General features: G+C 38.7%; 1 protein-coding gene across 3 annotated transcripts in view; it reads left to right on the top strand.

Annotated features, from left to right (window-relative positions):
* The window catches only part of Lrpprc (leucine rich pentatricopeptide repeat containing), an 80,261-nt gene that overhangs the window by 20,848 nt on the left and 35,833 nt on the right, over nucleotides 1-23,580 (top strand). For all 3 annotated transcript variants that reach the window (XM_035444917.1, XM_035444916.1, XM_027417943.2), the window contains exons 12-23: nucleotides 1,689-1,807; nucleotides 4,342-4,435; nucleotides 6,492-6,558; nucleotides 11,788-11,815; nucleotides 13,699-13,756; nucleotides 14,917-15,023; nucleotides 15,239-15,316; nucleotides 15,650-15,694; nucleotides 16,258-16,371; nucleotides 17,346-17,476; nucleotides 18,088-18,173; nucleotides 19,510-19,717. In XM_035444917.1, the coding sequence (XP_035300808.1) occupies nucleotides 1,689-1,807; nucleotides 4,342-4,435; nucleotides 6,492-6,558; nucleotides 11,788-11,815; nucleotides 13,699-13,756; nucleotides 14,917-15,023; nucleotides 15,239-15,316; nucleotides 15,650-15,694; nucleotides 16,258-16,371; nucleotides 17,346-17,476; nucleotides 18,088-18,173; nucleotides 19,510-19,717 (1,135 nt within the window). The remainder of the gene's footprint in view (nucleotides 1-1,688; nucleotides 1,808-4,341; nucleotides 4,436-6,491; nucleotides 6,559-11,787; nucleotides 11,816-13,698; nucleotides 13,757-14,916; nucleotides 15,024-15,238; nucleotides 15,317-15,649; nucleotides 15,695-16,257; nucleotides 16,372-17,345; nucleotides 17,477-18,087; nucleotides 18,174-19,509; nucleotides 19,718-23,580) is intronic.

Here is a 23,580-nt window from a genome sequence, read left to right as displayed (position 1 = left end):
CCTCCAGTTCTGAAAGCATGGAGTCACCTTTAACCTAGTATTTCTGTAGCACAGAACACTTAAGCATTGATCAGATGCTTGGGCATGTTAGTATTCTTTATCTTTATACAGGTAGGAAAATACTTTTGGTGCCTTTTGAAATGTCTGTGTATCAGGTAAGTTTCCTGATGACACCGTATTGTAATGTCTACCCTTTCAGTTGGCTGCTACATTAATTGTTAGGAACCATAAAAGAACAAGACTGTTTCTAGCTAGAACTAGATGGGTTTGTCGTACATCTGCCTTTCCTTTGAGGATGCTGTGCTGAGAGCTCACATTATATTAATGAGGGAACCAAAAGCCAAGGGCCGAGGGACTGGCCACAGATGCTGTCACTATGTCAGGGTTCAACATCATTTCTGCATGTTGGTAATACTGCTTCATGTCTCCGCCACTCGGTATCTGTTACACTGACTAGTAACATTCTCTGTCCCTTGGAAATTACAAATCAGGTTTTAGATTAAGGATATCTGAAAATCAAGAGCAAGATTTTTAATCCAATCCAAGTTTTACTTGGAAAACCCCAGAAGACTATGGATTATTGGAGATGCTGACTTGATAGTACAAGAGTGTCAGTTGTCCTTCAGCATTTAAAACCATCTGCACTCTTTAGACCTCCTCTTCTGGGGGTCCTGAAGATAGGAAAGTGTGCTATGTAGCCTTGCATGGAACAGTTAAGGGGCTGTATGCTTTTGTGTAGTTTCTGTCATGGCATGCAGGGCTAGATAGAAAGCCACATTCTCATCAGTGAAATGAACCAGCTCTTTTCCGGTTAACGTCCAGTATAAACTGGTAGGATGATGTTGATGGATGCCGAGGCTGCAGCTGCTCAGGAGTGCTTGCTTAGTGAGGAGTGAGAAGAACCTTGGGAAATGAAGGTCAGAAAAATTTGAAATGAGTTTTCAGTAACAGGACAGTGGCATTGCTGTTGAATTTGAGGCATGGATTTCACTGTCACCAGCCTCCAACAAGATTTTTTGAGACCTCTTACTGCCACTCTTCTCTGTGGCATGAATAGAAAAGTCACTATGTAGAATATTTTCAGTAAGCAGGCATAAATGAGAGAAGCTGGGAATTGGGACCAAACTTCCTTTGATGTAGTTTGGAAGCATAAAGATACGAATATACAGGGTTGAGCTGAGCATAGTGGCGCACGCCTTTAATCCCAGCACTTGGGAGGCAGAGGCAGGGGCATCTCTGTGAGTTCGAGGCCAGCCTGGTCTACAGAGGAGGTGCCAGGATAGGCTCCAAAGCTACACAGAGAAACACTATCTTGAAAAAAAACAAACCAAACCAACCAAACAAACAAAAAACAGAAAGACTATGAAGGGGTTGTTTGTAGATGGATGTGTGGAGGGCAGCCCTGAAAGTAAAAGTGTTAGTTGAGTCAAGGGTAAAATAGAGGGCCTTATTTTTCAAGAAGTAGAATTTTGCCTCCAAATAAGGTGAAGGTATTTGATTGATGACAGGCAGTCTCAGGAGGTGAGAGTGGCACAGGTAAATCATGTCTGCTTCCCTAGAATTTGGATTATTTCAATTGCTACAGTGTTTTGTTTTTAGACAAACTGCTGAGGAATAACCAGGTTAACCTCATGACTTCCCTGAATGCTAAGTTCTTTATCTCTGTCCTGCTTTGTTTTATCTCCTAGGAATAATGGATATCCTGAAAATAATGACTGAATTGGGAGTAGATCCTGATCAGGACACATATGTAAATTATGTGTTTCCATGCTTTGATAATGTAGCATCATTTCGAGCTGCTTTGCAGGTGGGTACAAGTGTGCCTTTAATGGCATAACTGAAGAAAATACTCTTTCTCCCTAATGTTTCATTGTCATTAAAAAAAAAAAAAAAAAGCACCACTGAGTGAAAAACTAAAAATGGTCTTGTATATACAGTTCTGATGTGTTGATAAGACTATCCTGATACAGAAACATTGAAGATTCACTCCTTGGTCTCACCAAGGAAACTGTAATTTTCATTTTTTTTAAAATAATTTTTTTATGAATTTTCCTAAATATATTAATAATAGTATATTTGTTATTCTGTATTTGAAAAATAATCTTTGTTGGGCTTTGAAACATCGTGTTCCTGCCATGCTTTTGACCGTACCAGATGAAGCAAGGAATTGTGAATGTCATTTGTAGGGTTGGCTTTGGAGCTCCCCAGGTAAGAGCACTTGCCATTCTTGCAGAGGATCCAGATTTGATTCCCAGAATCCACCTATAACTCCAGCTCCAGGAGAGCTGACACTTTCTTCTGGCCTCTGTAGGCACTAGGCACATGAGGTATATAGGCATGAATGCTGGCAAACACACTGACACATAAAAGAGTGAAATAGAAAATTAAAAAGAAATTCGACTTGCACCATACAAGAATTACATTTTTAAGCCAGGTGATGGTTGCACACACATTTAATTCCACCACTCAGGAGGCAGAGGCAGGTGGATTGCAGTGAGTTTGAGACCAGCAGGACAGCTAGGACTGTTACACAGAGAAACCCTATCTTGAAAAACAAAACAAAACAAACAAACAAAAACAAAAACAAACCAAAAACCCAAAATTGGGAGTTATATCTTGAGTGGTTTTACTTTTACCTTCCTCACTTCCTTTTCAGGGGCAGATAGGGGCCTCCAGGGCACTGGCTAACTTCTGACCTTTTGTCCCCACCTCCTGTGTTCTGGGACAGTAGGCGGCATATGTTAGTATGTTGGGTTTTTGTTTTTGGGGTTTTTTTTTTTTTTTTTTGGCTTTTCAAGACAGGGTTTCTCTGTATTGTTTTGGAGGCTGTCCTGGAACTCTCTCTGTAGACCAGGCTGGCCTCGATCCCCCTGCCTCTGCCTCCCAAGTGCTAGGATTAAAGGTGTGCGCCACCACCCAGCTTACCTGTTGGGTTTTTTATGCTGTGCTAGGGCCCAAGTCCAGGACATGGTGTCTGCCCAGTGAGCTAGCTCCATTCCCCAGCTCGCTTTAGTTCTCAAAAGCAGCTATTAACCTCATGCTGCACATGCTTTATGTTAGACATTACTGGTAAACAGTGGCCTTCTGCATAATTTATCCTTTGCAGAAATACAGCCTAAGGTTCCAGTGTAGTCCTGTGACTACTATTGTTTTTCCAGGACTGTTTATCTCTTTTAGGAGAAAATTATACCTAAATTGTAAACTTGCCTGAATTTTGATTACTCCTATTCTTATTTCGATTACCTTTTGTGTTAATTGTTAAAATTTCAGTATTACGTAGTATTGGTTTAGAAACAACCCTACTGTTAAATGCTTAATGGACCTTATGGTATTACTGTGGTTTTTAGCTACACATTAAGAATAATTTTTATCAGTGTAAGATTATGACAGTATTGTATGTCATTCATTAATACATGGAGACTACTAGTCAGTTGAAAACTTTGTATAACTCATCCATAGGTGATTCCTTGAAATAGTCTTACGTTTTAGATAATCAGTTTTTCTTAACATTTTCCTTTTATATGTAAGTGTGTTTAAGGAATTTCTTGGAAAAAGTGGGTATCCTATAGCGATATGTAATTGTACAAATCTGTTTAATGCTTGTGTGATATTTTATAGATATATCATGATTTATTTTTATTCTTTGCCTTTTATTGTCTGGGCAGTTTGTAATATTTTAGTATATGAAAACATTTGAACTAATGTTTGGTTCATACACTTACATTATTTAATGTTGAGACAAGTCATAAACCATTTGGAGTTAATTAAGTTTGATCTTTACCAAGTGTGTCAAATTACTGTTTTACTGGGACTGGAGAGATGGCTCAGTGGTTAAGAGCCCTAACTGCTCTTTAAGGAGCCAGGTTTGATTTTCAGCACACACAACCTGTAACTGTAACCGCTGTAACTCCAGTTCCAGCAGAGCTGACACCCTCTTCTGGGTCCACAGGCACCAGGCATGCCTGTTATGCACAGGCATTCATGCAAGCAAAAAGTCCATAAACATAAAGTAAAATTATGTGTTTCTTTCAACTACCATTTTAGTTCTGTGCTGAGGCTTTGTTAATGAGAGGATTGCCATGTCTTGAGTAGTAAAAAATGTAAATAGATCACCTACCTGTCTTGATAGTGCTTATTTGGGTGTTGGCACTCCAGTACAAAATTTCTTTTTGCCAACGTTCAGTTACTCAGCTGTGTATAGTTTCAGAAGATATTTTTTAGAAAGATAATAGATTATCTTGGTACATGGTGATAAAATATTTGAAAGGTAGGAAGTTAGAATGGCATATGAAAATGTTGTTAGCTGACAAACATAGCCATTGATGTATGCTTTATCCCCAGGAAAATGGATGTCTACCTAAAAGTAATAAATTTGCCCAGGCTGAAATGAGAAGTGAAGCAATGAATGGGAACTTACAGAACATTCTGTCACTGTGTAAGTATTCCTTGTAAGAAGTAGACCTGGTGTTGACTTCAGTTGCCATTGAGAGTGTACACGTGATAGTTTGTCCAGCTTGAGCAAGAACCATTCCAGTATGTAACCTTGTTAAGGTCCTACTGAGAAACCAGTGTGTGGCTTGAACTTGTGGCTATCCTGGAAGTAATTCTAAGATTGGAAGGAGGTTGAAGATGCCATGTTGTTAGAGTGGTAGTTGGGCATGTGGTAAACCAGAAAATGGGTCCTGTTTGTCATTGATGAGCTTGTGGGTAACATGGAACAAATCTGCAGTTTTCTGAAATTGAGGTGACTTCTGCAGCTGTTCCCAGATTTTGGCTAACAAAAAGCACAGCTAATGCTTGCTGAGCATTTCAAAATGTAAGTTGCTGCTCACGAACCTCACATAAGGCCCATTCCCCCAACAGACAGGCACAGTGAGGGTAGGTGATTGGGTCAAGGTGCCCTTTGAACCAGAGGCAGTCTGCCTTCAACTTTGTCATTTCCAGCATATTCTTTTTTATGATTTCACTTATTTTCATTTTATGTGCATTGGTGATTTGCTTTCATGTATGTCTGTATGAAGGTGTCAGATCCCCTGGAGCTGAAGTTATAGACAGTTGTGAGCTGCCATGTGGGTGCTAAGAATTGAACCTAGGTCCTCTGGAAGAACAGACACGGAGTACTCTTAACCGCTGAGCCATCTCTTCAACCCCTAATTAATTACAGTTCTTTTTTCCTACCAAGACAGTGTTTATCTGTGTATCCCTGGCTACCCTGGAACTCACTCTGTAGACCAGACTGGCCTTGAACCTGGAAACCTGCCTGGCTTTTTTAGCATCCTTTATTTTGATTGATAAATGTTTTAAAGTCTTAGTTTTTTAGCATGTCCATATATTATTTGTAGGCATTCAGATTGTGGAAAAACTAAACTAAAACATAGCAGGTTTTTTCTTTAAAAAGAGAGGTATGGTTTAGTTTTATGTTACAGACAGGGTTGCTGTTGGCACTTTCTGATTTTGTTTTTGCTTGCTGATATATATTATAATGGTAGAGTCTAGTTAATTGAATCTTTACACTACATGTAAAGTGGCTTTTGAATGATAGAATGAGTGGGATAAAAGAAATTCATAAAGGAGACAAGTCCTGAAGATGATAAATATAACTTATAAAGAGTAAGCTACCTGGCTTAATTTTTATAAGGTCATAGAAAGAAAGTCATTATTAATTTTAACTCACCAAATATACATAAAAAATTTACTTCTATGCAAGAAGTGTTTTTTTTTTTTTTTTTTGAGTCGGGGTATCTCTCTGTTGCCCTGTCTGTCCTGGAACTCACTTGTAAATCAGGCTAGTCTCAAACTCATGGAGATCTGCCTGCTTCTGCCTCCCAAGTGCTGGGATTAAAGGTATGCGCCACCACTGTCCAGTCAAAAAAGTAGTTTTATGCCGAGGTTTACATGAAAAATCAGCCTTAGCAATCAGCATTGAAACATTCCAAGTAGTGGACTGTTAAATGCCAAGCATGTAGTCGAGCAAGCAAATGCTCAGAAGTGCAAGAGCAGCGGAGCTGGAGACATGGCAGAAGGGCGGGCCTGCCTGCTTTGTTGTGTTTAGCTGCTGTTCTCGTGTTTCGGTGGAAAATGGAACAACAAAATGCATGGTTCACCAGGACCCAACACAGCTCTTAGAAATAACTTACTTTTGGCTTTGGTAAGGATAAGCCATCTTTCTAATTTCCTCACTGTGTCATGGTGCCCAGTAACATACAGTTTCAGTTATGTAGCCAGGTGATTCAAGTTAATTACTGTTTATATTAAGGAATAATATAAATTTGCTCTTTGGTAAAAAGAAAGTGAAAGACTTTCTTTAAAGGATATTTTGTTAGAAATGTGTGTGTTGCCTCATTAAGTAACTTTACATGAGATTTTATTTTTTAATAGAGTTGGAAGTGAAAAGGCAGGTAAACAGGTCACCAGACCATTTGTAGCACAGTCAGTGTGGGTTGTTTCATTTGCTTGGCCTGAAATGTTGTGACAGTGGTTCTCTTTTGCAGTGGAATCCAATGAATTGCCTTTATCGATGAATTCTTTTAGAAACAGCCTAATTCTCGGCTTTAGGAGGTAAGATTATCAGCCTCAATGTTGTCTGTTATTGGGCTGAATTCCCTTGTTCTTTTGATCTATTGATAATGAAAACTACTTTTGAGATGGGCTCTTACTCTCAGTTGAATTGAGTTTGGACAACCTTTCTATTACCTTTTCTAAGGAATACAGATGAAGGAAGGAAGGACATCAATTTGCATGCATATGCAGATTACTCTTGTGTATTGGGTTATAATGACTATTCTGTATGTGCTACTACTGTCTTACGTGGTCAAGGACAATTAATGAACTTCCCCCCATGTGTGTTACTGTTTCTGTTACTATATTGAGAAACCGATGCAGGCAGCCCTTAACGGAGAAGAGCTCTTGGGTAGAGAGGTTCAAAGGCATGTGCTTGTGTCGCTTTGGTCCTGGTGAGGGCTTTCTTGGCTGAAGCACGTGATGATACACCACATTAAGATGAGACCAAGTGAGAGGGGTGATCATGTCATACAGCAGAAAGCCAGAGAACAACTTAGTATTTGGGCTTACTCACTTTACAACAACTTGCTCTGGTAAAAAGCTCTAGTGTTCCAAGAGAACTGCTGTAATCCGGTCCCAGGACAGCTGCCCAGGGATGCAAGGGCCATTAAATCTCACCTCAGGCCACAGCGAGAACCAAGCTTCTATTAACCATATCTTAGTACCCTCAAATTTTGTTAATTTTTAAATAGTCACAAAAAAAATCAAAAGAATAGTAATTTTTGTTTATTTTCACAAGTTACTGATTTTGTGCCATTTACTTGCTTTGTCTCTCCTGTTCTTGCTGTTCACATAGACACACATTTGTTTCTTTTGCTGAACTACTCTAAGTTGTAGACATTACAGCACTGGATGTTTCAGCATCTATTTCTTTACCCCCAAGGTACTGATTGGCATAAGTCCATGCTCAGCTGTTCCCATTTTAAATTATCCAGTGTAGTGACTCAGTGTGCAGAGGTACTTGCTGCCAGGCCTGGTTATCTGAGTTCAATCTCCAGGTCCCACGTGGGAGAAGGTGTCCTCTGACTTCCCCTGCACGAGTTTGTGTGCAGAGCTGGGTGTGGTCGCTGCCACTGAAGCACTGTCTGTGCTTCAAGGTGACACAGACAAATCCCCAAAGCTCATTGGCCGTCCAGCCAGCCTAGCCTAATCAGTGAGTTCTGGGTTCAGTGAGAGACCCATCTCACAATAAGGCGGAAAGGTGATTGCAGATTCCCTCAGTGGTGTCTGCCATGCACGCATACACATTTGTACACCCATTTGCACTTTTGCAGACAAGTCCATACCCACCACACACACTTGAAAAAAGAGAAAAACGGACAGAGTGAGATGGCTCAGTGGGTAATGACACTGGGAAGCCTGAAGCACTGAGTTCAGCCCTGGGAACCAACAACTCCATAGAAGTTGTCCTTAATGCCTACCCTCCTACCCTCTTACACATATACATACACACACCTACACTGTGATGATAGAATTTTAGAAAAAGTTAGAGAATACGCTGTAATTGAAAATATAGAACTGCAATAGAACCAGGGTTTTGTTTTTGTTTTTTGTTTTGTTTTGTTTTTCGAGACAGGGTTTCTCTGTGTAGCTTTGGAGTCTATCCTGGCACTCACTCTGTAGACCAGGCTGGCCTCGAACTCACAGAAATCTGCCTGCCTCTGCCTCCCAAGTGCTGGGATTAAAGGCGTGCGCCACCAACGCCCAGCTTAGAACCAGGTTTTAAAGAAGTAACTCATACTATGTGATAACATAAACTTCCAAGTTATGGATATTTCTTTTTGATTTCACTATTCTTTAGTCAGGTTATGTTTCAGACTTGTGGAAGTACCTGGACCGTGACTCTAAGGCAGGCTGATGGAGGACAGAGTCCTAAAGGGTGCTGGCGCAGCGGTTGAGCTGAATGATGTTCTTGAGCCCCTGCCCCAGCTGTTGAGTGTTGTGTCACTGTCTTTGCTACCAGTGGCTTGTGGTAGATACGGTAAAATTTTAGGTTGGAGTAACATCATAAGAGTATGGGTGCAGCCAGGCGGTGGTGACGCACGCAGCACTTGGGAGGCAGACGCAGGCAGATTTCTGTGAGTTCAAGGCAAGCCTGGTCTACAAATCGAGTTCCGGGACAGCCGGGACTCTTCCAAAAAAAAAGGTATGGGTATTTGTAACAAGTGATCATTTCTTTCCTTCCACTCCACCTCAAAACTAGCAAATTCAAAACTATATGAGAGTAATTATAGTCCTTTATGTCAGCATTAATATAGTCAAGTCTTTTGTTTGTGTCAATATAAATAGTAATATGTTTCAAAATCTCTCCGAACATTCCGTATAGTAGTGAAGCTACCTATTGTGTGTGATTTGAGAGTTGTATTGTATGTGAGCAAATTTAGAATTGCTTTAGACTAGGACAAAACAACATGATGACATTGGCTCATAAATGAATCGACCACGCTACTGTCAACAGGGTTCATGTTAATGTAGGAAATATTTACACTAACTAAACATAAAGGTTCATCAGAAGTGACTTATTTCCAAAAGTAAGTTAATCAGAAACCCAGGAAATTACAGAATTTTGTAATAAGACATCTAAGTCACCTTAGATAAGCCCACAGGAAATAATAATCAACTTTAATACTACCTTAGTAGTTATAGTAGGTCCAGGGCCTAACTGGACACTTGTTCTTAGTGTGTTTAGACAGTAAGGTATGATGTCCTGACCTCATCAGAACTGAGAGGTACAAATGAGGTGTTTGCTCCTAACTACTGCCTAATTGGTATGGAAAATGAAATAATTGGGGGAAACTCAAACCCCTGCCTTTGTTTTTATCTGTCTCCTGCCTCCCACTGTTGCTCCTCTTGGCCATCAGGAAGTGTGTCTCTGGTTTAGCTCCCTCTCTGTTTTTACCATACAGACCCTGAAGGAGGAACTGGTGCATAGCTGTTAGCAGCCATGGCTGAAGCACAGAGCAGCACTAACATTGTCACCCTGACATTTCTGACTCCATTAACAGAATCAATGTTAATGTTTTATTACAAATTGTCCTCCCAAATTCCATTATCCCTCTAGAAAAAGCTTGCTTAAAACCTGTAGTCAGTGCTCAACAGAAATGGTGCCAGTGTGCTTTTCAAACCCGTTCTTTTTTAGAGAAAACTGTCCTTAACAATTCTATTTTCTCAGAAACTTATTTTGTTTGTGAGCAGAAAAGAAGCAGGAACTACTTGTTAATTTATTAAATAGTAAGTGCCATGGTTTATAGCTATCCTATATGGCTTCAGAATGGGTCCAGAGTTTTATTAGTTGTGAGAACTTGGGAAATTTCTGTTGAACTTTTGTTTGTTTTCGAAACAGGGTTTCTCTATGTAACAGCCTTGGCTGTCCTAGAACTCACTCTATAGAGCAGGCTGGCCTCGAACACACAGAGATCCGCCTGCCTCTGTCTCCCAAGTGCTGGGATTAAAGGTGTGTGCCACCATCACCCAGCTCTGTTGCACGTTTTAACAATGAGTATCTTTGTGTTGACTGCACCATATAGAACAAACACAACTGTCACCCACTCAGTATACGGAACAGAATGTTCATGCAAGGTCTTCTGCGTATCCTTCCTCTGTTCATGTTGTCTTCCTGAAGCTCCCTGCTATCCTGACATTGATGTAAATCTTTCACCTCAATTTCTTTATAATTGTGCCACCTTTATATATGCTCAACAATTTATAATTAATTTTGAGTGAGTGAAAAGAAACCTGGCCATGAAGACAAAGCAATAGTCTCCCTGGAGACTCATCCGAATGGTGTCTGGGGCATGTCAGGCTTCAGCTTCTAAAAAGCCGATAAAAGCCTTTTCCAGGGAGGTCAGGAAGGTTAGTTCTGAGAAGCATAAGGTTCAGTAAATATATTTGGGGAGCCTGTGACCAAATACAGGCTCACTATGGCCTTCCTTGAACATTTAAGAAAATTCTGTGGATGTTGTCATCACTTCAAGTACAGAGGGAAGGAAGTGTTCTGCCAGTTCACGGTGGGTAGATAATGAGACGCAGCAGTACCCTGCTCTGAAAAGGTGTGAAGGTACCCAGTACCCGACACAGAGGTGTCGGCCAGTTATGTGCTGTGCACCAAAGGCTGCCCTTCCCATGGCTTCTCCTTTGACCTCTTCATCCTGGAGGTTCTCTTGGTTAGTCCACGTTGGATCTCTGCATCCACCTCTGATGTCTTTCTTCTGTATTCATGTTTAGTAGAGGCAATCCTTAAGTACCTTCCTGCAAATCCGACATTCCCCACACTGTAAAGTCAGCACAGAAGCGCTGTCTTCCTCTGTCTCAACTGCAGTGTACGTGTGGACACTTGAGCACAGAGCTCAGCAGCTGGGGGAAGCTGGCAAACTCATTTGATATCCTGTTCTCATTTAAATAGGCCATAGTTGACTCTGTTGTGCTCCAGCTGTTAGCTTTTTTGTGTCATTGTTTTTACTGCCTCTGTGTGTGTGATATGTGTGTGTGAGAGAGAGAGAGAGAGAATTATTTGAACTTAATTAGCATTCCGTATTTCAGTATATAATTCAAAAGGACAATCTTGTGTAACAGTTAACAAATTTAGGGAGTTAGACATTGCTGGGCTATTTTTTAGCTAACATAGTTTATGTTTCCATTTTAAAGTTTATGTCCTTTTTCATATTTAGCCCCTTTTGTACAAAGTCCAGTTCAGGGATAGCTATTAATTGCCATTTATTTAAAATTTTCTCTATTCTGTAATAGCTTTTTCTTTTATGACATTGGCAGTATTTTACAGAATGTACCTCATGGGGATTCCCCGTTACACCGCAGGTTATGTGTCCCCTGTTAGAGTCTAGCCTTTTCATGGAGTTACATCCAAAACATAATAACCCATTAGCACCCCAGTAGTGATATTAGTCTTGATCACTCAGTTAAGGTGGTCACTTTCTCCCATAGAAGTTGCTGTTGTCCCCTTTACAAGTGAGTCAGAGACTTGGGGCACATGCAAATAAACCTGCCCTTTCAGGGTTATTTCAGACTTGGACACCAACATGTAGAGGTGGCTTTTTAATGGTGCCTATACAAAACAAAAGTTTATTTTGAAAAATTTCAATTTATACTTACTTACTTGCTATAGCATTGTTCTTTTTTAAATATTACATAATGTAATTACTGATACATTTTGATTTAAAATGTTTTTTTGAACCTCTGAGCTTATTTTTAATCCTTTGCTGCCCTCTGCAGGTCTATGGATATAGATCTTTGGAGCAAGGTAAGTATTCCTAATACTGAGAATATTGTGATGCATGAAAAGCCATCAAGAGCAAGTTTTAATAGCTTCACACATTTCTGATGTATTATTACAAACTAATGGATTAAAACAGCAGGAAAATGTTATTCAAGTAGTCTTTGACTTAATCTTAAATTCTTACCAAGATTTTCATCTTTCAAAACAAAACTTCTGAAATTATTGTGGTGACATTTGATCTTACAGGCTTAATAATGTTTTTGGTGGTGCCTCACATTTCCTGAGTGGGTATTTGTTCACTGAGCTCATCTCTAGCCCAGTTTTCTTTACACATCCATGTGTATTTGTTTGTAATATATTTCTGAATGTAAATGGTAGGTAGACCAACCCATAAAAACAAGTCATCTGGTTTTTATGCCAGAAGGACAGCTAATGATTGCATGAAAAATTTGAGCCCAAGAAGATCAGAATACACACTAAAATCCACAGTTTAAATTTGTTGTGTTTTAATGTTTTGTGCCAATGTTGAATCCAGGGCCTTGCATGTCCTAGGCAAATCAGGCCCGTGTGTGTGTGTGTGTGTATGAATATGATATATATATATATATATATATATATATATAGTTTCATTCAGTTCTCTATCTAGTATTATTATAGGAGCCATTCAGACTTTATACTTAATAATTTTATTATATAGTTATTTATAGAAACAATTCATTGACCAAGGAGACATTCATTAAATGTGTCTGTTCAAATTTGTTCATAAATACTACAGCTGTCTTATGTCCTTTGTGCAGCTGCAGTTTCTGTAGAGTTTAGTAGTAGTCTCTGTGTGTATTGTCTAATAGACAGCCTATAGAGGCTATTTTTCCTTTCAGTCTTACCTTCCCTTTGGGTTGCCATTAAGTGAAACATGCTTTTTATGCTGGCATGTGATCAGTTGTGTCCACTTTTCCATTTTAGCCAATGAATGATACAAGTAACTGGATTTTAACTTTTATTAACACTAATTATATATGCCAGCTGTAAACTACACATGACAGTCCTGACTTAGTGTTTCCGGCAATTGCTGTATGCTTCTGTTCAGTCTTCAGCCTGAGGATTTATGGGGTCAAACACTGTTCATGGTTACAAGTCAGTTCCATAGGTATATATTAATTGTGATTATAAAGATATACTTGGATTTTTTTTAAGTTAAAAATTTGTGATAGAATTAATGTTGAAAAAGAAATTTGTGTATAATTTTAGTGTTTGAATGGAATTGATAAGAATATGAATTCAGCCGGGCGTTGGTGGCTTTGCCTTTAATCCCAGCACTCGGGAGGCAGAGGCAGGCGGATCTCTGTGAGTTCGAGGCCAGCCTGGTCTCCAGAGTGAAGTGTCAGGATAGGCTCCAAAGCTACACAGAGAAACCCTGTCTCGAAAAAAAAAAAAAAAAAAAAAAAAAAAAAAAAAAAGAATATGAATTCAAACATATTTGAATCTTAGATTCGTATTTTAAACTCATTTAAGTGAGTGAAAAAAAAATGTGACTGAGAAAAAGTACATACTATTTTTCTGGTCCAGTACATTTCACTTATTATTTCCCTAATATTTGCTCCAGTTTGAGTGAACTCAGCCCTGATGAGAAGTAATGCTTTACAGCCCTGTAAGGGATTTTCTGGTTATCAAAATTAATTTTCAGTATTTAAATGTTTCATAAGATACTGCAGTTTTCCTTTCCTGTGTTTTTATAATTTTAGAAGACAAACCTACTATTTAAAACCCAAATGATCTCTGTGGTGGGGTAGGGTGGTGGGATTACTGTGACACTGGGGAGAGGCTTCATCATCTCAGGAATTTAATTTCACATTGAATTTGTCTTTGTTTGCTCCTCTTTGTGATGCACGGATTTTCTGTCTTACCAGATAACAGAATTGTTGTACAAGGATAGGCGTTACTGCCGAGAGCCTTCAGCAGCAACAGGTAGCGTTTTTATTTAGATTGAATTTACCCGCAAGCCCATACTTCTGTGTAATGATGGTCGAGGAGGATTACAGCAGTAAACACTCTGATTTTGAAAGTAAAATTTGAAAACATTTGACTCTAATAATCTGTATCAAACCTACATTTTGAGATTGCTGAGTTATGTGGTTTATTATTTTTTAAAATGGAATGTGGAACCTTTGAGGGACACAGCAGGGTCCCAGATGGCATCTGTGGGAAGAGGGGTGGATGGCCATGATCAGGGTCTGTGATTTCAGCATTCTGTGGATGTGGTTAACTCTGCATAAAGTCGGAAAAGGTCTTATATAGAGTTTTCACTTAAATGCAACATAGTATCTAAAAGACATAATTCAAGCATTTAATGAAGTCAGGGCTATATAGTTTTCTATAAGAAAATACCCTTGTTGAGCCGGGCGTTGGTGGCACACACCTTTAATCCCAGCACTTGGGGGGCAGAGGCAGGCGGATCTCTGAGTTTGAGGCCAGCCTGGTCTACAAAGCTACACATGGAAACCCTGACTCAAAAAAAAAAAAAAAGCACCCTTCTTGTAAGTTCAAACCTCCTCTTCTAGGTATTAACACATGGCCCTATGAATTTTATGCTTGAATGCATAAGAAAATTACTGTTGTTACAAAACATCTTTGTTAATCTTGGTATTTCATTGGCTAATAGGCAGCTCTCCATGGGATTACTGTATCTGCTCATTAGCAGTATTTTAACTTCCTATGCTCAGTATTATCAATCATTTCTAATTTTCAAAATATTGTCCACAAAGCATTAGTATAGAAATATGTGGAGACATCTATTTACACGCACTACCTGTGCCTTGGACAGGAGAGAGTAAGGCCTTGGGCAGGACCACTTCTGTCACAGAGTGGTGGAAAAAATAGACTGAAGTAAGATTCTGTACTGAAGAGCTGTCACTCGGCCTGAAAAATAATTAATATTCCTTTCACTCACCAGTTAGCTATGTGCGCCCAAACCACATAATCTCTATGCCTCAGTGATCATTGTTGCCATTTCAGAGCCTCTCATCAGGGTGACATCTCACACCAAAATGATGTCTTATAAATTAATCTTGATAGCATGACAGTCTCGGTAATTTCAGTAGAATGATTTCTCCTGTTGTTTTCCACAGAGGCTGTTGGCTATTTTCTTTACCACTTGATTGACAGCATGAGTGACTCAGAGGTACAGGCCAAGGAGGAGCATTTGAGACAATACTTCCATCAGCTGAAGAAGATGGTACCATTTCATTTTTGCTATATAATGCCTGTTCTTCCTGACATGTATCTATTAGACTTGAAATTGCTGCTTTTAAGTACAACCAGACCACTTCTCGATGACACACAAGAGTTAGAGACTTAAATTATGTGGAGATAATTTATCTTAGACAAATTTCAGTTTGGTTGTCTAAAACTCTTGTGTTTTCTCTGCCCCCCTCCCTTTCCTTCTCACAGAATGTTAAAGTCCCAGAAAACATCTACAAAGGCATTCGTAATTTGCTGGATGGATACCACGTTCCTGAATTGATTAAGGTGTGTGAGTGTAAGCAACCAACTTTGTTAAATCTGTATGTAGAAACTTGCTAAAATCTCATTTAAATTTAATTTGGAGCTAAAGAATTTTTTTTGTTCCAATAACAACAATAAAAATAAAGCTTTTATTGATTGTTAGTAGAAACTGTTTACATATTAAAGGGAACATCTAAAACATTAATTACAATGGTTTTTGCACAACGAATAGAATTCCTGTAAAATTTTAGAAAGGTAGCATTAAAATGAGGTGAGGCTTGCAGAATGTACCTTTGACATTCACTGGCATTTTTTTCTGTGTTTCTAATTCTGTACTAATCTAAATCCCAATTTTAGGATGTTAAGGTGCTGGTTGACAAAGAGAAAGTAGATTCTTGGAAAGTAAGTAGTGTTTTGTTTTGTTTGTTTTTAACTGCATCTAATGAGAATTCCAAATAATGTTCCTGTAAAGTCACCCTGTATACCTCTGAGTTGGTAAAACTGTTTCCCCATCTCAGAAAACCCAACAGGTCTAGAAGATGTGCATATAATCTTGGGAGCCATAAACCCCTGGGGTCCACTCCTTCCACAGACCCCATGAGGATTGTCCCTTGTAGCGTTTATGACTTTTAAGAAAGCCAAGCCAGTCGGGCTTTGGTGGCTCTCGCCTTTAATCCCAGCATTCGGGAGGCAGAGGCAGGCGGATCTCTGTGAGTTCGAGGCCAGCCTGGTCTACAGAGAGAGTGCCGGGATAAGGCTCCAAAAGCTACACAGAGAAACCCTGCCTCAGAAAACAGAAAGAAAGAAAAGGAAGGAAGGAAGGAAGGAAGGAAGGAAGGAAGGAAGGAAGGAAGGAAGGAAGGAAGGAAGGAAAAGAAAAGAAAAGAAAGCCAAGCCAGCTCAGAGGGAGAAATGACTAGGGTCGTGTCTTCTTTTCACAGTAAACTTTTGTTTTTCCCATGTAGACTTCACAGCTTACCCCATCTGATCTGGAATCAAAACTTGAAAAACTCCAAGCTGACAATCAGCCTATAGGAGATGTCCTAAAGCAGCTCATCCTGCTGCTCTGCTCTGAGGAGGTAGCGTCCAGAGCCCCCCCCCCTCTCTCTCTCTCTCTCTCTCTCTCTCTCTCTCTCTCTCTCTCTCTCTGTGTGTAGTCTATACAGACCATAGTCAGTAACACCCAATATAATGTTTATGATTTTTACCCTTTATTACTATGTGTCAGGCTTGAGAATGGTGCAATTAAATGAAAGGTTAACTAATTTCAGCGACACCTTGAATGGCATGTTTTCAGGTTGCCGTAGTTTGTTTATGATAATCTGCAAAGTGAATGATAGTAACAGCCGTGATAGGTTTATCATACATGCCAAATGTCCTTTCAAGCCATGGCTCCGGTCTCTCATATCCAGATTGTCAAGCAACTGATACATGCAGTAGTCATTTGCAAGTCAAATATAACGAGGTTGTTAATGCAGGGATTGAAATTCCATTTCCCTGCTAGGAGAAAGCTTTCTGAGATAAAGGGTCCCTTGCCTTCTCCACCAGTCATGCAGCTGTGCTCCTTGTTCATCTTAGTGCATCTGTAGTATGTGAGGTACCACTGCACTTTTTAAAGTTTCTGGTTCAATATTATTATTCATATCCCTGTGATTTTAGGGGGAAAAATACTGTGACTAACTTTGAGATGACATCATGGCTCTGTTAAATTCTAAAATAGATTTTGTCACATTACTTGTATAATAAGCTATTCCGAGGAACTTTTCAATTATGTGTATTTCCAAATCTGGAAATTTGACTGTTGGTGAGACTTGGGAAATATTGTAGTAGTGTAACTTTTAATTATAAACAAGATATCTCTTAAACCATGCATATTTATATCTGACTTATACACACACACACACACACACACACACACAGACAGGGTTAAGGGTGTGAACCCATTTATTTTTAAAGTACTATTAACTTTTCCTAAACTCTGAACACCACAATAAAAAAATGATAATTTTGCCTTTATATTATTTTCTTTTTCACAAAATCCTTTTTATTTTAGAATATGGAAAAAGCTCTTGAAGTGAAAGCAAAATATGAATCAGACATGGTTATTGGTGGCTATGCAGCTTTAATAAATTTGTGCTGTCGACATGATAATGCAGAAGATGCATTGAACTTGAAACAAGAATTGTAAGTACCCTGGCACTGAATCAAGTCAGCGGGTATCGAAAATGCCCTTGATGGATTGAATATTCCTGACTTGACATAATTTTTAAAAATTCTTTTGTTGTAAGTGGGTTTGTGTGGGTGTGCGTGCACTTGAGAGTCTCTTTAGTTAATTATGTCATTCTTCCTTCAGGGTGTCTTTTTCATTCAGTAAAGCATTCTAGTTCTCCAAGCCATGGAGTGGTGATGGTAACTTTCTTACAATCTATAGTGTGTTTCCCTTTCTATATTATGTACACAAAATTCTGTCTGTTCCCAAGAATTCTTTGTTTTCCTTTTATAACACAGAAACAAATTATTTCAGGTGTTTGAACATTTGCAGAGAAGGCTAGAATCATGAAAAGGGCTTTAAGGCAAAGTGTGTCTTCATCAGTTCTTCCCCCTGCATCGAGGCAGTATATGTGGTTCTTTGTTTTTTTTTTGCAGACGTGTGGCTGTAGTTAACTTTATGTTATGTGTCTAGGCCAGTAACATAACAATTCAAACTGTTTGGTTAGCTTTTAGAAAGTAATAAAATGAATATGACTATCCTCTTTTCAGTTACTCATTTAATATAACCATGGCTTATTTTATAGTGACCGCTTATATCCTTCTGCTGTTCTTGACACTGTCAAGTATATACGCCTTATAAAAGTATTGGGAAAGCATGGCAAGCTCCAAGGTAAGCCTCCGGACTTAGGGGAAATATGTGATGCCAGTCCTGGCCACTGGAATAACATGTGAATTGATATTAATGGTATATCATGTCCGACAAAGAGCTTGAACGCTTTGCATATAAATTTGCATGTGAATCCAACCAGAGCTGCACGGACAGTGTAGGCCATTAGTTTTAATGGATTGGCCAGCTTGTCATTTACATTTGCACAGCTCAGTGCCTTTTGCATTTCTGCAGCTAGTTTTTATTAGCATTGCTGTTTGGATTGAGTTTGAAGATCATGACTTATGGCACAATTTGCTTATATGCCTGCACTAATGGCTTTGTTTTTGCTTAAAGAGATCTGAAGGCTGCACATAAAACCTGTAAACATAACCTGATAGATAAGAATCTGAACTGTGCAGTTTTGTCTTAACCCTTAGTAACATTAACAAAATGTATATTTTAAGTGAAAAAGCAAATTTGATTACATGGATGATTTGCATGCTCTAATTTCCTCGTGGAAAATTTGCTAAGCCCAATAATATAATGATTGCACTTGGTAATCCATTCTCTAGTGCAGGTTCTTGTTTTCCTATCAGCTTTATATTGAACTTCCTCCTTTGATTTTTGGAAGAGATGGAAGGGGAAATCACTTGATTTGAATAGTGACATTTTTCCTAGGAAAGCTTTCTAATACAAATTAGCCTGCTTTTTAAAAAAATAAATAAATCACTGTTTGTAAAGTGGTCAAAACATTTTGTCTGTGTAATAATGTATAAGAAACATTATAAAAATGCATTTATTCCATATCCTAAAATGTTTGTTTCTGCCTTCCTAATGAAGTCTAATGAATCTAATGTATTAACATGCAGTCTCTTGGTAAGCTTTCATTGGCTCTGCTTGGCTAATTAGTATCGACATAGCAAACAAGCCCTATCGGTATCAGACCATTAGTCTGGCTGTATATACAGTGTAAACACATCTTTATTATCTGGCCTCCTGACAAGCCATCTGCTGAAGAAACAATGGTGTGATTTAGCAGATGTTAGCGCTGAACGATAAAAGCTTCCATTTAGGAGGATCTTACAGCTACAGGGCAGACCATGCAGGGCTATGTGGTGCAGAGTGGGCACATGGTCCCTATCTATAATTTGTAGTCAAAGTTGCAGGGAAATGATAAAACCATGCTATTGTGGATTTATAATTGTAGTCTCGTTTAGAAATGCAAGTAGTAATTAACTTGAAATCGGCATTATACACTAGAATTTACATTCCTGCCGGGCTTGAAATGCTGTTTTAATAGCAGTTTGTTTTCCCTACATGAAATTACCTAAGGGTCTTTTGTGTTATTTCATTGTAGATGCTATTAAAATTCTAAAGGAGATGAAAGAGAAGGATGTTGCTATCCAAGATTCAACAGTCATGTCCTTTTTCCACGTCCTAAATGGTGCAGCTTTAAGAGGTGAAATTGAAACAGTAAAACAGTTGCATGAAGCCATTGTGACTCTTGGGTTAGCAAAACCATCCACCAGCATAAGCATCCCTTTGGTCACTATGTACCTGGAAAAGTAAGTTCACTGAATTTTGGATGCTGGGTGCTGAAATTGTAAGAATGTGCCTAATGGATGTGAGATTATGCTCTGCAAGTACTCTGGTGACATGGAAGCCTTGAGAGTCGTTTGCTGGTGAATAAGTGCACCAAGGTATCCCTTCAGACACCAGCAGCCTGTGGTTGTGTCTTAGCTGTCAGTGGAGGTCTCTGGTGACTGTGTTTTTAAGGAACACATAATGGTATTACATGAAATTGTATCTGTGGTTGGATGTGGTGACAGACACCTGTAACTCCCAACTGATATATATATATATATATATTATATATATATATATATATATATATATATATCAGTTCTTAGGCCATCCTTAGCTACAGAGCAAACCCTAACCCCAGAAACTAAAAACAGGTCAGGTGTGGGTGGTGCACCCCTTTAATCCTAGCACATGGGAGGCAAAGGGTGGCATAATTCTGTGAGTTCTGGGTCAGTCTGGTCTACACACTGAGAACCCTGTGTCTTAGGAAATAAATACATAAATAGTTCTCCTCTAAGTCTTGGGTCTAAGAAGTGCTGGTTATTAATGAATATAAGAAACAACGATCATCTGGATTTTTCTTCTTATATCCCATGATTATTAACCAAGTAATAAACAGAGACCTCTCTTAGTGTCTCTCCTCTGAGCCACAGTTATTAATTTGAGGAATGTTTCTCTTTATGGGAAAATCAGTTTTGTTGGTAAAGCAGGATTTTCTGAGGTTGAATTTTTTCCTTTGCAGTGCCCTTTTGGTGTCCAGTTTAAGGCATTATTTGCAGATAGAGTCATAAATCAGTGTTTTTCATGAGGAAAAGGTTGTTGTAAGATTAAGCACCCCTTACCTTCTTTTTTCTTTTAGATTTGTTTTCATTTCCTACATCTTACCTGTTTGTCATCTATTCCATGGCTTAATGTAGTTTCTAATCTGCTTAGTTTGTGAATAGGATTTCTTGATTTCCCTGTGGTGTTGTCCTATAAATTCCAGAGAAAAACTGACTGTATATTTTAGTTTTTCTCATTCTCTCGTAATTTTTATTAAGTAGCATGGTGACTGTATATATGAATGACAGTGTTGGATTTAAAATACAGAATTGAAAATACCTCTTCGAACTAGCTTTCTTTTAGGAAATATGTATTTGTACATTTGGATGTACACAAATCCAAAACAATTGCTTGGCTATCCAATCGTAAACAGCTACCAAGTCAGGTGATTGTACAAATCTTCACCTTCACAATCTCCGAATTACATTCCTTTCAAGAAATAGTGATTCAAACAATTGCTGTGTTACTGAGTTCTCACACTCACAGCCAACTTTACATAGAAATCCTATAATTAATATGCTTCCTAGCGGAGTTTTTTGATCGTTTAAAAAGCCCATCTCTACAAATTGCATGTGGAACTCTACACAGGGATTTGAAAGAAATGGGCCCAGTGCCCAGAAGAACTAGGCCCTCCTGTACTACTGGGCAAAACCAAATAACTAACAAAGAAAACGAGGTCATGGCAGAAGAGTGTCTTACAAACAGGAGACGTGAAGTTTCCAAAAAAAGGTCTGCAGATGGGGCTCCTGAACCAGGGGAAGTGGACTTAGCGTGGGCTGTGCTAACCTGGAACAGGCTCTGTGTTTCTGCTTGTTTAGAACAGTATTTTTCTCTTGTCACGTTTGGCTGTCTGTGTTAACTGGGCTGTCACTGTGTCCAGATACTTACAGAAGTTATTACCTTCTCTTTTACTTGAGTTTTTCTTTGTTTTCGTATCTTTTTTTTTTTTTTTCCCCTTTTTCTGTCCTTACAGAGACAGCCTCGGTGACAAGGTCTTTCTCTGTCATACCAAAAACATCATGCTGACTGCCATAGAATCACGAAGAGTAATAAAAATGGAACCAAGGAAGCTTTATATTTATAAAACTACCCCCCCCCAAAAAAAGGTAGCATTTAATTAGTAAAAGCTGGGATAAAATACTGACTTTGAAACTTTTATTCAATTATGTTTTGTCTGACTGATAGAAGATAGCTAATTAATTCAGAATCATGGCAAGTACCAGAATTAACTACACCAGGATACCCAGATGACCACAGTATTTGATTTGCTTTAATAACATTGATTTTTTAGTAATATCACTAATTGACCCCAGCAGGTTATGAGCTCATCTGCAAAATGAGCCTTATTTATTTAAACTTGTGACAAAATTATGAAAACAGTTTCAGAACATTGTTTTTAAAGATCTCCATTATTTCATTTATTTTCAGCATGTCACTGCAAAAGATCATGTTACAGTTGTAAAGCAAGATTCTGTCGGCTTTCATTTTGAACTGATTTCATTATTTGGAAAAAACACGAGGAGATAATCTTAGCTTATGTTACTTGTTTACTATAAAAATGCTTTGTGGGTTAGGAAAGAATGCATTTTGTTTATATGCATTTGACAAAGGAAAGCAAAATAGTCTTAGGTTTACATAATTATAAGGAGTTTGGTAAATAACCTGCTTTTATACTATCCACATGCTAATACTTAGCATTAAACAGGAGAGAGGGGTAAATTTTTATGTGCTTCCTATTGTTAATCTTTAAGTCCTTTATTTACATGTAGTCCAGTTGAATGTTCCTTTAAATATTTTGTTTTGTTGTAAATGTTATCTGTTTTACTCAACTCGTAATTGATTTGGGGAGCTGTTAGAGCAGAAAGAATGTGTATGGCATGAGTTAGGAGAGCTTTTGAGTGGCCTTCACACTGTGTGTGTAGTAAAGGAAACGGAATTGGACGATGCCGTTTCAGATTGCCCTCTCCCATGATCCATTTGGTTTTGTTGCATGTGCAAAGTATCCGGGGCTGCTCGATGGGATTTATTCAGTACAGATGAGCAGAGCGCTATAGACTCTGCTTTCCAGTAGGGAGTTTTGTGCATGTTGATTTGTGCTTATAATCTAGAGATGCACGGATATTGTTCACTTCTCTTCCCAGAACTGTTGCTAAGTTAGTGTTGAGTTCTTCGTAAATATCCTAATTTCTGTAAGGTGAACTTGTAAAAATTTAAATTGTGAAACAGTGTAGCCTAGCTACATATATGTTTCACAAATGGGAGGCACAGTTCTAAAATGCTGGTTATTCTGTGGTAAACACTCCCCTTCAATTTGAGTGTCTTCATTTGTACTGGATACTTTTATTATATGTGGGAATGCTTGCCTTCCAGAGTAAAACTCTTTATATGTTGAAAGGAAATTAAGGAGGCTTGGCTCTTTTACTCCATTATTGCAATTAAGAATTTAGCATCATCAGTGCCAGAGGACAAAAAGTGTTTCATTTGCCCTAGGGGGACAGGACAGTGATAAGATGATTTTTCGTCAAGGATCATTGGGTCGTAATTAAGTTACATTCATGGCTATTGCTTTTTGAAGGATGATTGGTAAATGACAGGCTTCATGTGCTTCTTACGGACAGTGTGCAGTAAGGGTTTTTTCTCCCTCTGTCAGAAAATCCTGTTGAGCCTGATAATGTAAATGTGGCATTTTACTGTGAACAAAAGAGCAGGGAAATGAGCTATCTTGTCTAATCATTCAGTTGTTTAACACCGACTTCCAGTTTAGACTCAATTGGCTGGAAAGCACTTGACATGTGAAGTTAGTGCTGCTCCGAGCACATGTTTGAGTAAATTTTAAAGTAAGTGACAGCTAAATTGTACCTAGGGAAATTACAAAGCCTTCAACACAGTTAATTTTTGGGGAGGATTAGTTGTAATTGCAACACCAGTCTCCTTGAAGATTTCTCATTTATAGATGATGAACAGGGGGGGAAAACAAAAAGAAAACCCTTTGCTCTTCCAAGGTGCTGGTCCTCTGTACAGA

This window comes from Cricetulus griseus, chromosome 5, assembly GCF_003668045.3.
Source record: "Cricetulus griseus strain 17A/GY chromosome 5, alternate assembly CriGri-PICRH-1.0, whole genome shotgun sequence".
NCBI classification, from domain to species: Eukaryota; Metazoa; Chordata; class Mammalia; order Rodentia; family Cricetidae; genus Cricetulus; species Cricetulus griseus.
The sequence above is the reverse complement of the archived record's forward strand: the minus strand, read 5'-3'. Positions and strand labels throughout refer to the sequence as shown.